The sequence below is a fragment of the Danio rerio genome, chromosome 3, assembly GCF_052040795.2.
Source record: "Danio rerio strain M-AB ecotype USA chromosome 3, GRCz13ab, whole genome shotgun sequence".
Classification (NCBI taxonomy): Eukaryota; Metazoa; Chordata; class Actinopteri; order Cypriniformes; family Danionidae; genus Danio; species Danio rerio.
This window is the reverse complement of record NC_141023.1, coordinates 13,918,121-13,934,948: the sequence shown is the minus strand read 5'-3', so window position 1 is coordinate 13,934,948 and position 16,828 is coordinate 13,918,121. Positions and strand designations below refer to the sequence as shown.

The 16,828-nt window shown below is 32.3% G+C and overlaps 1 protein-coding gene across 3 annotated transcripts in view; it reads right to left on the bottom strand.

The window, feature by feature from the left end:
• Positions 1 to 5,076: 5,076 nt before the first annotated feature.
• The window catches only part of znf653 (zinc finger protein 653), a 32,597-nt gene continuing 20,845 nt past the window's right edge, over positions 5,077 to 16,828 (bottom strand). Inside the window, exons 7-10 of one of the 3 annotated variants that reach the window (XM_087244085.1) lie at positions 15,861 to 15,972; positions 12,940 to 13,054; positions 11,265 to 11,364; positions 5,077 to 5,585 (exon numbers count right to left, since the gene is read on the bottom strand). In XM_087244085.1, coding sequence (XP_087100211.1) covers positions 5,408 to 5,585; positions 11,265 to 11,364; positions 12,940 to 13,054; positions 15,861 to 15,972 — 505 coding nt within the window. In that variant the 3' untranslated portion in view covers positions 5,077 to 5,407. Of the gene's footprint in view, positions 5,586 to 7,714; positions 9,063 to 10,319; positions 11,365 to 12,939; positions 13,055 to 15,860; positions 15,973 to 16,828 lie in introns of those variants that run through there. The other 2 variants (XR_015480500.1, XR_015480501.1) reach the window with 2 other exon arrangements.

Below are 16,828 nucleotides of genomic sequence, written 5' to 3'. Positions count from 1 at the left end.
ACAGAGAGGAGGATGCAGCGAACAGGTGGGCGTGACGTGACGCTCCCTCGTCACTCTGGAGAGGTAGAGAGTGCGTGAAATGCTGTAGTCACGGAGATGGGGCTAATAAGACTTATTATTAAGTCACCTGAGTCCAGTACTCTAGGAGCCCGATCAACACAACAACGAGTTTGTGTCGACAGGGAAATGTGTTGGTATAGTATCAAAGCTAAATATTTAGGTGGAAATATAGACGCGAATGTGTGCGCATTTGTGCTGTAATGTTTGATTATGGTCAGGCTGCTAATTAAGTGGTAACATTTACATTGTAAATGTATTTATATATTTATTTGCATTACTGCTTTTACAAGAATGCACTTGAACATGTAATTCTGAAAAAGGTTTCACATTGTTAATAGCCTACTACACATTTTCCCCAGTTTGGAATAAGGAAAAGAAAGAGGAAACTATGACACATGAAAGACACAAAAGATTCCCTCAAACAATAAACTCAATAAGCTCAAGACAAGGAAAAAAGCTATTAACTGAGACAAATAAGTAAAATTATTTTAAATAAGACCAATTATTAAATCAGTAAAAAAAAAAAAAAAAAAAAAAAACTTATAAAAACAAATAAATGTATCAAAAAAAAAATTTATATATATATATATATATATATATATATATATATATATATATATATATATATATATATATATATATATATATATATATATAGGTGAATTTCTCACAACACTATTTACATTTGCACAACAGTTAATACATTTCTCAAAACAATCAGTCAATTTTGCACATCAAAGTAGCAGTGTGTCATTCCTTCCAAGAAATTGCAGATGCTTTTTGATATGCATCAATTGCTTTCATACAACCCTCTGCTGTTTTATATCGTTTTTATTTGCTTGTCATGTCAGTCAAAATTAACTAAACTTGTAAATGCTGAATAGTCATTCCATATAAAACTAATAGTCCTCATTTCATTATTCGAGTCATTACATACTAAAATGTTGAACTAGTTCTCAAAATCTGTCAAGCAAGTTTTATAAAAAAATGTAAATATTTTTTTTTCTTGAAAATGTCTTCTAAATTGAACAATTTCATGAATGATTTACAGACCTGTGTATGTTGGAGGTTCAGCTCCAATATGTACTGCAATATTGTCTACAGTTGTGCACAGCTCTACCCAAAGGGAGTTTATGTTTGTTGTAAATAAGGGTGTGTTTATTCTTTTGCACAATGCTGTGAGTAAATTAGAATGGTAAAGAGCAAATGCAGTGGAAATGTGAAACATACATATTCAGTGTCTTGTACTCAGATACTTCACTAAATGCAGTGATGTCTGACTTTACTGTAGTTTTCAAACGGCTGTGCAAATAGTATATAGTGCTGTCTTGAGCATTTTCAGGAAGTGTCACCAAAAACTGACTTTTTGCATTGGAAAAAAAATTACAGAGTAAACTGTCATAATGAAAACATGACAAAGCCATTTGACTATCTTGATCACAAACAATGGTGTGAGGACTTTTCATCTTGATGACACTGACACTTTCACTGACATCAAAACTTGCTTTGAGGAATGAGCTCTCCATTTTGAGCAAGTGACACACTTATGCAGGTTATCAACTAGGTTTTGCAGTTTGTACTAATTGTTTTGAGAAACACATTGACTGTTGTGCAAAGGTAAATAGTGTTGTGAGAAATGCACCAAAGCGACTGAGGAAAAAACTGTAAACAACATTACATGGTTAACGGATTGTCTTCATGCAAGAATTTACAAATATTGCTTGTGTCTTCATCAGCTTCCTATAAAGTTCTGTGGGATGGATGGGACAGACAGACAGACAGACAGACAGACAGACAGACAGACAGACAGACAGACAGATAGACAGATAGATAGATAGATAGATAGATAGATAGATAGATAGATAGATAGATAGATAGATAGATAGATAGATAGATAGATAGATAGATAGATAGATACAAAGTTTAAACAGATACAGATGGATGGATGGATGGATGGATGGACAGACAGATGGACGGACGGACGGACGGACAGATATACAGTAGATAGAACGACAGACAGACAGACAGACAGACAGACAGACAGACAGACAGACAGACAGACAGACAGATAGATAGATAGATAGATAGATAGATAGATAGATAGATAGATAGATAGATAGATAGATAGATAGAAACAAAGTTTAAACAGATACAGATGGATGGATGGATGGATGGATGGATGGACAGACAGACGGACGGACGGACGGACGGATATACAGTAGATAGAACGATAGATAGATAGATAGACAGACAGACAGACAGACCGATGGATGGATGGATGGATGGATGGAAATACAGTAGATAGAACGATAGATAGATAGAGGGTTAGACAGACGGACGGACGGACGGACGGATATACAGTAGATAGAACGATAGATAGAACGATAGATAGAACGACAGACAGACAGACATAGATATAATTTTGAGGGATGTAAACAAAAACAATAGTCCAAACATATTTCCTGTTTTGCATTTGAAATTTCCATAGCTTCCAAGAATCCAAACATTAAAATATGATGAATAGCCTCTTGTTACATGAGATAGTTCGACAACAAACAGGAAATGTTCATGGGCCAATGACATCACCGCAATGAAATGGATATATATATATATATATATATATATATATATATATATATATATATATATATATATATATATATATATATATATATATATAAGAAATTATGTGGAAAACCTATTAACTTAAGCTACAATACATTTGTAAAGTGATGAAAATGTTACAAATTTAAATATAAAATAAAAAGAGTTTTTGATCAAAGTAAAACGTAAACAACGTAAAAAGAATCAAGAATGACACTAAAAGAAAGCATGGTGAAGGAAGTAACTTAGTCAAAATTTGTGGATGAGTGGTTTAGAGGAAGAATGCGGTCAGTGTTCCACCTGTAGACAAACTGGCTTTTCCCAACCTCCGGCAGCCAATAAAACACAGCTCCTGACGCTCTGGGCAAGGCCAAAGTCACCGCCATTTCACTCGCTCTTTAATCCCCACGTCTAGAAACACCACATTCACACACACAGCAAACATTGACCAGGAACCTGAAAAATGAACATTATACAAGTGATAAAAACAGGACATTTACATGGAAAGACCACCAAAAAAAAAACAAAGTAATGCAAACTTACAAGGAACTATCAGTACCTGAGAGTTGAAGTATTCGATGACACTTCCTTGTACAGTTCAGATTAAGAGCTTAAGATTTGAATAGCTGTACAAATTAAAGCTTTGCAGAGTTTCATACACCAAAAAAGTGAGAAATAACTATTCAGTGAGATGCTAAGGGCTTTATAGTCTTGCGCTGCACCCATTAGCATGATTTACTTTCATTTTAGAACACAAGTTATCATGTATTTGTCACATTTTGTAAAATGTACATGTAGATATTTACATTTTAAAAGAGCTGAAATTTGATGGTTGAATGTAAGGATGTCATTAAAAAGAGGAAAGTTGATATGTTCAACATCACCAGGGTGAACGGAGCTAAATATAGCCATGATTTGCACAATACAAACACACGCTCAGTCATGTTGAACACGTCATGTTTAGATCAAATTTCAGATTCATAAAGTTTGATGGTGGCTCAGTGGTTAGCACTGTCGCCTCACATAAAGAAGGTTGCAGGTTTGAGGCCCGGCTGAGCCAGTTAGCAATTCTATGTGGAGTTTGCTTGTTCTGTCTGTGTTGGCGTGTTCCGGTTTCCCCCACAGCTCAAAAACATGCACTATAGGTGAATTTGAAGTGGCCGTAGTGTATTAGTTTATGGGTGTTTCCCAGTACTGGGTTGCTGCTGGAAGAATATCCGCTGTGTAAAAAATATAACGGAATAGTTGGTGGTTCATTCCACTGTGGTGACCTTTGATAAATAAGGGACTAAGCTGAAGGAAAATGAATGAATGAACAGATTGATATGGAGGATAGATCTAGATCAGTCGTCTTTGGTTAAACATAACTTTACAGTAAGCTTTCATTGGACAATATTACTTCAGGGTAATAGATAATCTCACAATATTTTCACTTCTTTTGCATTTCGTCACCTTAGAATTATAAGGTTTTATCTGACATTTCTGTCAAAATTTAGTTATTGACATATTCTTATTAAATGAAAACTTATTTACATTATGGGATGTTTTTTTATAAGTTGTTTAGGTTTTAAGACTTTTTATTTTAAAAACAGATGTTAGACAAATACTATTTGCTAAATGGAATGCAAAAACTTTGAAGCTCAATATATTTAAATCATTCAGAACGCAGACAGAACCCTATAATTCCAAGGTGATGATTTGTATTTATTACTAAATAACATGGACAAACTCTAATATTTGGCATTTTTAATGAACAAAACATTTATTAAAGAAACATTAAAGTCTACATGAAGCAAAAGCTGCGACATTTTTTTTTTCCGTATTGTGACGCAGTTCCTAGAGAAACAGAATATTAAATGAGAAAAGCATTTCAAGCAGGATAACACACCATGTCATAAAGCCCAAATGATCTCAAATTGGTTTCATGAACATGACAGTGAGTTCACTGTACTCAAATGGCCTCCACAGTCACCAGTTCTCAATCCAATAGAGCACCTTTGGGATGTGGTGGAATGGGAGATTCGCATCATGGATGTGCAGCCGACAAATCTGCAGCAACTGCGTGATGCTGTCATGTCAATATGGAGCAAAATCTCTGAGGGATATTTCCAGTACCTTGTTGAATCTATGCCACGAAGGATTAAGGCAGGTCTGAAGGCCAAAAGGTGGTCCAACCCGGTACTAGTAAGGTGTACCTAATAAAGTGGCCGGTGAGTGTATGTTATGGTTTATTGTTTGTTCAGTATAGTAATGATCTAATGAAACCTTATTGTAAAGTGTAAGCAAAATTCTTAATTGTAGCTGAACACAATGACTTGACTGGAATACATCATGCTTACAAAACACTTTCATGTTGACATGTAAAATAAAAACTTTTATGAAGCAGTATGACCTTCAAAGAACAGGCTTAGGTTAATTATGATCACCCTGATTTGGATTTAATGATTCAGATATTGGATTACAAATAGAAAATGAATGTTTGTTCAAACAGTTTCAGCAAAATTACAGTTTTGTTCTTCTGTGTCCAGCACAGGAATAAAAAAGGATAGTTAAAAGACAAAAACACTGTTGATCTTTTAATCAATGTCTCTTTTGCACATCCTCTATTCAATTATTCATCAAGAATGTTTCAGATTTTGATTACTAAGAAAAAGATTTACCATAAAAGCACTTAAAAGTGCACATAAAAGAAACACTGTTCATTTCACATACGCGTGACCTCGTATTCCTCCTTTAGCTTGATTCAGCAGGGCTGTTTGTCCGGATGGCTTTTGAGTTTGTGGAATTTGACGCTGTCGAGTTTTTCGAAGCGTTTGCCGCAGTGTTCACACGTGTAGTTGAAGTGCGCTTCAGACGTGTGTTTCCTCATGTGCCAGTTGAGCGATGCCCGCTGCCGACACTGATACCCACATATCTCACATCTGCAGGTAAAAACAAAACACTTCTCCTATAATCATGATTGATATCAAAATACACTACTAAGCTTTTTTAACTACTAGCCAAACCCATTCCATGCCAACAAATAATAATAAATAAACATATGCATATATATGCATATATATATATATATATATATATATATATATATATATATATATATATATATATATATATATATATATATATAATGTACACCCACAACTGTACAGATAATTAATCATATACCTTCATGAATAATACATATCTGCACATATTTACAAGAGTCCACTCAATCATCAGCTTCTATACACTTCCTGACAAAAGTCTTGAATTTATCAGTAATTCAAGTCTTACCTCCAGCACAAACACGCGTAGGTTAATAACAAAATCTGCATAAAGCAAGACTATAGCCTTCACTGATTGATTACATAACATATATAATTGTTGTTATTAATATAAAATATAATTTCAGTTGATCGTGCAACATTATTAAACAAAACTAAATAAATATAAAAAAAAGAACAAAAAATAAAAAAAATCACAGCTATATAAAATCTTTTCATTTGAAATTCCATTAAAAAAAATCTCTAATAATCCTTATTGAAAATATCCATTAATTCTCCTTTCTGAATAAGAGCACAGTCTTCATTGACTCCAATGGTTTCAATGGCCGTGGTTTGCAGTGGTTGTGTTGTAGACATTTTTTGCACTATACTGTTTGGTTTCACACCAAAAGCGTGAGTGGCTTGTAAGCAGCGTGTCAGTGTAACTACACCGTTAATGAAGCTGCAGTGCAGACTGGAAAATATTCACACCGGAAGCGTTTGTAGAGTGTGATGATGCAGCGGAACAAAAAGCTACACTGTTTTTTTATCTGCTAATTATTTATCTGAAGCTAAATTTCATTTAATCCTGTTTTTTTATTCAAGTTATATTTGGAGATACTGAATTTTTCAAACTTGCAATATAATATAATATAATATAATATAATATAATATAATATAATATAATATAATATAATATAATATAATATAATATAATATAATATAATATAATACAATATAATACAATATAATGAAATTTTGTATAATATAATATAATATAATATAAGTATAATATAATATAAGTATAATATAATAAAATTTAATTTAATATAATATAATATAATATAAGTATAATATTAGTATAATATAATATATAATATAATATAATATATTATAATATAGTATAGTATAATATAATATATAATATAATATAAGTATAATATAATATAATATAATATAATATAATATAATATAATATAATATAATATAATATAATATAATATAATATAATATAATATAATATAATATAATCAGTAGGCCTTTGTCGGTCAGAGTTGAACATGAATGACAAATTCTAATTCTTATCTTGAGGCATGACAGACTGTCTGAGACAGTGTCGTTGGTGGCTGAAGAGACCAATACAGGAAAGGCATTCTTTGCTGCAGAAGTCGCATCGATAGGTGGAAAAAACATCATGTTTTTTTTGACCTGACTTGAGCTGTTTGGTCTGGGTGCACCTCCATTTCAGGCAGTCTGCTGCAAGGTCTTCCCAGGACTGTGTGTTTATGTCGAGGGCTTTTAATGTCTCTCTTCACGACATCTTTAAATCGTAGAATCGGGCGCCCTGTAGCCCGATCGGGCGCCCCTATACTATACTATACTATAATATAATATAATAACATTTGAGAGGACAATATCTGCTGTAAAATAAGGAAGGAAATTGATTTTATAAGAAACATTATTATTCTTCCATTACAATGATACTCTGGGTTCATGTTTGCCCGCACACAGAATCTACCAATATTTTTAAATAAAATGTTTCCCAATTAGGATCTTATTAATATCACTTTCTTAATATATTATATGCAAACTCTATGAACTTCTTCATATAGTAAACTTAACTCAGCCACTGCAAGATGTAAAGTGAGCAGGATGTGTTTGTCAAACTCAACAGATTTTGCGAGGGTTTTCCCCTCCCCTATTTTTTTAACACCACATCCTTTTAAGGGCTCTGTAAAAATTCTGCCGTGAAGCAGTCCGTCTCATATTTTTGGCCTACAATTTTTTTTTTTTTTTTTTTTTTTTTTACACACTATACTTGGACTTGGATTAAAAACACATTTATATTCAGTTCCTTGTTCTAACTGCTGCAACAACAAAAGATCCTGAAACAATGACAGGATCCATCTACTCCAGTTAATCTTACTTGGAAACTTACCAGACATTATTAGTTTGGAATATACCACAGCTAAAAAAAAATAGCACCAGCAGGAAAACAAAAATTTTGGTAAAATATGAGAGAGACTGTATTAGATATGTTTCAATCCTGATTTTGTATCTACCTATTATTGCACTAATGTACCTATTATTGTTACATTGGTGTTGAATGGGGCTCTGTGAGGACAGTCTCTCTTACGAGGACTAGTCTGAGAGAAATTTGGTTGTTTCATTCATTCGTTCATTTTCTTTTTGTCCAAGTCCCTTTATTAATCCGGGGTCGCCACAGCGGAATGAACTGCCAACTTAATCAGCATATGTTTTACGCAGCGGATCCCCTTCTAGCTGCAACCCATCACTGGGAAACACCCATACACACTCATTCTCACACACACACACACATTACGGTCAATTTAGCCTACCCAATTCACCTATAGCGCATGTCTTGGACTGTGGGGGAAACCAGAGTACCCAGAGGAAACCCAAGCAACATGCAAACTCCAACGCCAACTGACCCAGCCAGGGCTCGAACCAGTGACCTTCTTGCTGTGGGGCGAACGTGCTACCCACTGCGCCACCATGCAGGCAATTTGGTTGTTTCGATTTGTGTTGAATGCTCTTGTCTATTGTGAGACTACAATGTGTTTGTTCGTGAACTCGTCCAGTTAACTGATACTCTTGAGAAACAGGTTGTAGAGTCGCGCGATATACATTTACAACAGCCTGATTTTCTTTTGTAGGTCACACTTTATTTTGATGGTCCATTTGTTGAATTTAAGTTACATTGCATCTACATGCCAACTAATTCTCATGAAATAATTAGACTGTTAGGTTGGGGTTAGGGTTAGTGCTCCTAATTTTACAGTCTACTAAAACTCAAATGGACCATCAAAATAAAGTATTACCCTTTTGTATTACTTCATTAGGCTCAGGAGAGTGTGCTGTTTTGCTTATGTTTTGTTTTTTAGTTAGAGTAGTTTATTTAAGATGTTCGTTTAATCCAGTTTGTGTGTTTTGTTATATTTTTTTCTTTGATTTAAGCACCTCTAAGTACCTTCTCTCCATCAGGAAATTATCATTTATACATTGTAAAAAAAATTCTTTCACTGTACAGATATTTAAAAAAAAAAGAAGCAATTTTTGAAAAAAAAAAAAAGAGTTTTTTGAAATTGATGTAAATTTATTAAGAATAAAAAAGCTATAAAATCAGATGTACATCTGTATTCGCAGCCTTTGCTCAATACTTTGTCGATGAACCTTTGGCAGCAATTACAGCCTCAAGTCTTTTTGAATATGATGCCACAAGCTTGGCACAACTGTCTTTGGGAATTTTTGCCCATTCCTCTTTGCAGTACCTCTCAAGCTCTATCAGGTTGGATGGTAAGCGACGGTGTACAGCCATTTTCAGATCTCTCCAGAGATGTTCAATAGGATTTAGGTCTGGGCTCTGGCTGGGCCACTCAAAGACATTCACTGAGTTGCTGTGAAGCCACTCCATTGATATTTTGGCATGTGTTTTGGGTCATTGTCCTGCTGGAAGATGAACTGTCGCCCTAGTCTGAGATCAAGAGCACTCTGAAGCAGGTTTTCATTCAGGATGTCTCTGTACATTACTGCATTCATCTTTCCCGCTATCCGACTAGTCTTCCAGTTCCTGCTCCTGAAAAACATCCCCACAGCATGATGCTGCCAACACCATGCTTCACTAAAGGGATATTACTAGCCTGGTGATGAGCGGTGCCTGTTTTTTTCCCCAAACATAACGCCTGGCATTCACTCCAAAGAGTTCAATTTTAGTCTCATCAGAGCAGAGAATTTAGTTTCTTATGGTCCGAGAGTCCTTCAGATGCCTTTCGGCAAATTCCAGGCGGGGACTGGCTTCTGTCTGGCCACTCTACCATACAGGCCTGATTGGTGGATTGTTGCACAGATGGTTGTCCTTCTGTAAGGTTCTCTTCTCTCCACAGAAGAACGCTGGAGCTCAGACAGAGTGATCATCGGGTTATTGATCACCTCCCTTACTAGGGCCCTACTCCCCCGATCACTCAGCTTAGATGGCCGGCCAGCTCTAGGAAGAATCCTAGTGGTTCCAAACATCTTCAACTTACGGATGACGGAGGCCACTGTGCTCATTGGAACTTTTAGAGCACCAGAAATCTGTCTGTGACCTTCCCCTGCCTTGTGCCTCGAGACAATCCTGTCTCGGAGGTCTACAGACAATTCCTTTGTCTACATGCTTAGTTTGTGCTTTGACACTTATATAAACAGGTGTGTTCATTTTCAAATCATGTCCAATCAACTGAATTGACCACAGGTGAACTCCAATTAAGCTGCTGAAACATCTCAAGAATGATCAGTGGAAACAGAATGTACCTGAGCTCATTTTAGAGCATTTGCTGTGAATACTTCTGTACATGTGATTTTGCAGCTTTTTTAAAAAAAAATTTGCAACAATTTCAAAAACTCTCTTTTCACATTGTCATTATGGGGTATTTTGTGTAGAATTATGAGGAAATAAATGAATTGAATCGATTCTGGAATTAGGCTGTAACACAAAAAAATGTGGAAAAATTGAAGCGCTATATATACTTTCCGGACGCACTGTAAATATGGTATTTTCCCGTTTCTATGCATATATAATAAGCATTATTTAGTATATTTCAATGTGTAAATATTTTTTGTTATTTAATATATTTTGTTACGTCATCACGTATGTGTTATTTTTCCATTTCAATGCGTATATAATTAGTGTTATTTTGTATATTTCAATGCGTAAAGCGTTTGTGTTATTTTGTACTTCAATGTGTATATAATGCGTGTTTCATATAATTTCGTAAGTTTCAGCGCATATTTAATGTGCATAATAATAGGTGGATAGCAAAATAGCTAATAGAGGACTGAATTGTTTTTTTGACCCGGATGATACTACACACTGTAAAAAAAGACGTTTGTTGATGTTTAAACTACTTATTTAAAATAATCTGAAACAACACAATGTACATTTCTGAGGGGACAGCTTAATTGTTTTATGTTCAATCAACTTAACTGTGTAAAAACTAATAAGGTTTACTTAAAATCTTCAAGTTGACCAGACATAAATCAATTGTGTGAAAGCCAGCAATTTTTACAGTCTACTCGAATAGTATGCAAATTCGGATATGGTAATGAGCATCTGCTTGAAACCAATCAAATCACACTGAGCCATCAATCCATCCAATCAGACTCTAGAAAAGGTGGGGTTTAGACAGATAAGATCCTTAAACAAACTATTTCAGACACTGTGAGAACAATGAGAAAAACTGAAGTGTTTTGACCTTGGATTCTATCGTAGGAGACCTCCAAAATAAAATTAGAACTATTAAAATAGCATAACAGAAAACAGCATATGTGCGTGTGTGTGTGTTGTTTGACTGAACTCACTGTAATGGTGTCTCTCCGGTGTGTGTTCGTCTGTGCACCTCTAAATGATTCTTACGCTTGAAGGACTTGCCACACGTTTCACATATAAAATCCCGCACACCTGCATCAAACGTAAAAATGGTTTTTGATTACTCGAATACATATATTTAGAATAAGCAACAAATGAAAACTAGATTATGTAATCATAAGTATTATAATTTAAAATAACTAATCATACTAGTGGTAAGAAATATTTACACAGTATATTGTAAATTTCACATTTAATAACCTGCTTAACGTTTTAATTTTTCACATATTATAATTTTAATTAGCTAATTTTAATTATTACCAATAATAAAACAATAATAAGAACAGTTTAGACAGAAAAAAGCACATTATAAAATGTATAAGACTATAAACCATCATTAAACTGAAAAGGCTACTAAATAGCTGGAAGAAAAGCTATACTGCTTAACATTTCAGTTGTCAGCCATAATAAACCAAACTAAAAGTAAAGAAAATTAAATAGTTTTAAATTTGATTACTTGATTAAACAAACACAAAGTAATATAAGACATAAAATATTATACATTTTTTAAATAATAACTCTGTCTTATTATACTTGTAATTTTTGTGACATAATTCAGTCAAACGATCATTGCAAAATAAATTGTTAATTAAAAACAAGTTTTACAGTCTATAACCAGCCTAAATATATTAGTTTAATTAATGTATTCATTATGATTTATGATTATAGCTTTAATCAGCTTCCATTAATAAAAACTAAAATAAGAACACTTAAATAATACTTAATACTTAATACTTTTAATACTTAAAAAAACACATTATAAAATGTGAAACTTACAATTAAATACTTAATTACATACAATATTATAAGCCATAATTATTCAATTGAAAATGCGATACTACTAAATATCTCATGCTAACATAAACTTTGCCATACATAATGATTTTTTAAAATAAAATATGATCGTTCCAAAGTAGGAAAACACACTTACACGGTAAAGAAAAATAAATAAAAAATAGATCACAAAACCACACGTTCATTTAATAAAAATAGTAATTTCTTTTAAATAATTTTTTATTTAATTTAATATTTAGGTTTATATTAATTTTTTTTATTTAACTTAATTTATAATTTAATTTAGAATAATTTATATGAATATTTAATTAAGGTCAATTTAATAATTTATTTAAAACATTTTTAATTTATAATTTAATTTAAGATTTTATTTAACATTTTATTTAAAATGTAATGTCATTTAATTTAATTTATAATTTAATTTAAGATTTTATTTAATATTTTATTTAAAATGTAATGTCATTTAATTTAATTTATAATTTAATTTAAGATTTAATTTATAATTTAATTTAAATTGTAAATTTATATTGTTTAATATTTAAATTTAAGTTAATTTAATATTTAATTTTACATTTTATTGATGTTAATTTTATAATTTAATAAAAAATATTTGATTTATAATTTAATTGAATGTTTAATTTAAGTAAATTTAATATAATTTACTTAAAATGTAATGTCATTTAATTTAATTTATAATTTAATTAATTTTATTTTAATTCATCATTTAATTTTGTTTTTTTAACTTAATATAATTTATAATTTAAATTAATTCATAATTTAATTTCATTTAACTTAATTTAACTGTGGATGTACCTGAGTGTATGATCATATGTCGATGAAGATGGTTGGACAGATAAAACTTCTTCCCACAGCCTGGATGAGGACAGACTTTGGTTCGGCCTTTCCTGTGCACCAGATTCACATGATTCTGTCCAACACACAGAAGAAAAACAACTTTAAAATGACCATTCACCCTATAGGCAGAAGCAGATCATTTAATTATTTCCTTCAAAAGAAAATCCCTAAACACACATATTTTCTTAACATATTTTTTCTTAAAAAGTGTGTGAAGCTCGTGCTCACTACATTTGTGCATGTGATTAAAGCCAATAATACTGTAAACAATAATAATTGCCTTGCACAGACTGATTGTTTGGCTTCATAAGACCTCGGTTTATAATCAGCAGTCATGGCTATTGATTTGAACTTGTTTTTATGTGTTTATATTTAATCTCAAACATAGGTAACCATTGACCTGCATTATAAGAATCACCAAGAAAAGCAGATTCAGCTAAAATCGTCTTTAATGTTCTACTGAAGAAAAGTCCCCTACATCATCAGTGGTCTATAAGGAGTAAATGAACTGTAGATTTCTTTTTTACATGAACTGTCCCTTTACTTGCATTATTAAAGGCCTAATGAAGTGCTTAAAAATATGCATTTTGATTTGATGTTTGAATAAATAAACACTTTTATATTGATTTATACAATATTATACAATTTCAAGGGGAAAGTACATAAACTTATCATGTAGAACTGGAATTAAATGATCTAAAACTGAAAAGTAATCCCTTCCTTTTTGTCAGTGAATAGGTATTACAGCAAATACTTACTTTGTAAACAATATCACCCAACACTGCCTGTAAACATGAGGTCATGGTTGTGTAATTTAGTTTCCAGTCACTTCTGTCTATTACTTCTAAATAAAATAATAAAGGAAATAGAAGTTCTGCTCAAATGAACTGAAATGAAGCCCTGTCAATATTTGTAGAACACCTTTATTTAACAAAGATAGTAGATTTTTGATAAAAATGAGCAATTGTTTGTTTCCAATTATATTTGAACTTGATATCAAAAGATTAAACAATAAAGATATTATATTCACAGACTTATTTACAGTACAAGCTCATATAATACCAAGAGTGCCAATATTAGTGAGGGCCACTATAACATCAAAAGCATTAAAGCGGCAGTTTGTCCCAAACGGAAAATTCTGTCATCATTTACTCATCCTCCACTTGGTTCAACCCTTTGAGAGTTCTTTTTTTTCAGTTGAACACAAAAGAGGATATTTTGAAGAATGTTTGAAACTGATAACTATTTACTTCAGTGTTTGTTTTTCCTTCCGGTTTGCCCAAAACTGACAATTCCGTCATCATTTACTCATCTTTCACTTGTTAAACCCTCTAAGAGTCTCTATTTACAGTTGAAAACAAAAGAAGACATTTTGATCAATGTTTGAAACCAGTAACCATTGACTTCCACAGTGTTTGTTTTGTTTTCCCTAGTATGAAAGTCATGGGTTACAGTATTTCAACATTGTTCAATATATCGTTCTTTGTGTTCAACAAATAAAGGTTTGAGGGAGAATAAATAGTGATGTATTAAACTTGAAAAGGAGGATAGATATCTATTTAAGATATTATTGGCATCAAGTAAAAATTATAAGCCGCAAATGGTATAAAGAAGACCCACCAACTAAAGACAAATGGTTCACAATAATAGAAGAAAGAAATGTAAAAAAAATAAATAAAAAAAGACACGCACACTTCAATTATAAAAACAGATCTTTGAGAAAACAACAATATAACTATCCATGATTTAACATTTGCATAAATCTAGAGGTTTATTTTATTTATTTATTTATTTTCTTGACGAGGTTAATTCCATATTTTATGTATTTATATGTGTATACATGTGTGGAATGGAGATATAATAGTTAATAACTCATTTACTAATAAATTTATTAAGATTTATTTTATCTTTTCCATGAAGACAGTAAATAATATTTTACTAGACATTTTTCAAGACACTTCTATACACCCTAAAGTGACATTTAAAGGCTGAACTACATTCATTTGGTTAACCAAGCAGGTTATTGTATAATGATGGTTGGATCTGTAGACTAGCGAAAAAATATAGCTAAAAGGGGCTAATAATATTGACCTTAAAATGGTTTTAAAAAATTAAAACTGCTTTTACTCTAGCCGAAATAAAACGAATAAGACTTTCTTATTCGTTTATATATATATATATATATATATATATATATATATATATATATATATATATATATATATATATATATATATATATATATATATATATATATATACATATATATATATACATATATATATATATATATATATATATATATACATATATATATATATATATACACACACACACATACATACATACATATAAATATAAAAATATATATATATACACACACACACACACACACACACACACACACACATTTATATATATATATATATATATATATATATATATATATATATATATATATATATAAAATCAATAAAAAACAAGAATAAAAATTATAATAATAATTCTGTGGGTAAATTTAATAATAATAATAATAAAAACAGCTGACTTACATTTTTAAATACATATGCATTTATCATCAACACATTTACTCAGATACGCTAAAATTTAACTCATCCAATAAATAATTTTCAGATTAACATCCAAGCCCTTACAATACTTAACCAGCCCCATCCCAAGGCACATATTAGTTCCTGTTACTAAGGTTTAATAAACAATAAGAGTGTCTGCTTTGTGATGAACAATGAAACCGACCAAGCACCTGGCCGGTCAGGTTTTAAATCGTGACATCATTTTCCAGCTTCTATTTTCAGCTGTTTGTGTGTGTCTTTGTGCTCACAGGGATTCTCCTCAGATGTGTATTGTAAACATGAGCTGACCTGGAAACTGCTGATGGCCACATACACCTGACTGCAGCCTTCATACGGGCAGTGAAACATCTTCAACATGCCGTCCGCCTCGATCACTGGACCCCGCCGGCTCCTCTTAGACCTAACAGACAACATTTATAAAGGACAATGAATATTTCCTCATTTACTCACTCTCAAATGGTTCTCAAGTTTTATGAATGTCTTTCAATGGTTGAACACACACACACAAATACACACATCCGCATAGTGTCTAAAACTATGTGGAAATCTTGAGGCTTGAAAAAAAAAAAACAGCCACAGACTTTTATATTTAGTGTACGACCATAGTATTTTTTATTCCTACTATGGAAGTCAATAGAGCCGTTCACATACTGTGTTTTTTGCAAGCACAAGTTTACTTCCAATTGATGCGCATGGCAAAAGAGTTATAAAACAGCATTTTTCATGCACACCTACTTCAAAACATCTCAACTTTTTAAAAGCTTTCAAAGCGAGTTTTAATTTCAACGCAAATTTGTGCTCAGGCTCCTGTGGCGTCTGTCATTGCTAGTCAACCATCAACCATTCTCTAAGAGGATGACCAACCATTGCTGCAGCTCTGAAACAAGTTTTATTAATGGAGAACATTAAAAAGCACCACAGTGTTTGGACGCTGTGCTTATCTGAGGTAATTAATATACACTACCTGACAATAGTCTTATTAAGATTCTTTGGATTCATATTCCATACCGCCTCTTTCATCAAACCCCAAACATGCTCAAAAATGGTCATGTCTGGTGACTGGGCTGGCCAATCCTGGAGCACCTTGTCCTTCTTTGCTTTCAGGATCTTTGATGCGGAGGCTGAATTATGAGAAGGAGCGCTATCCTGCTGAAGAATTTGCCCTCTGCTGTGGTTTGTAATGTAATGCGGGCAGCACAAATGTCATGATATCTCAGGCTGGTGATGTTGCCATCCACTCTGCAGATCTCTTGCAC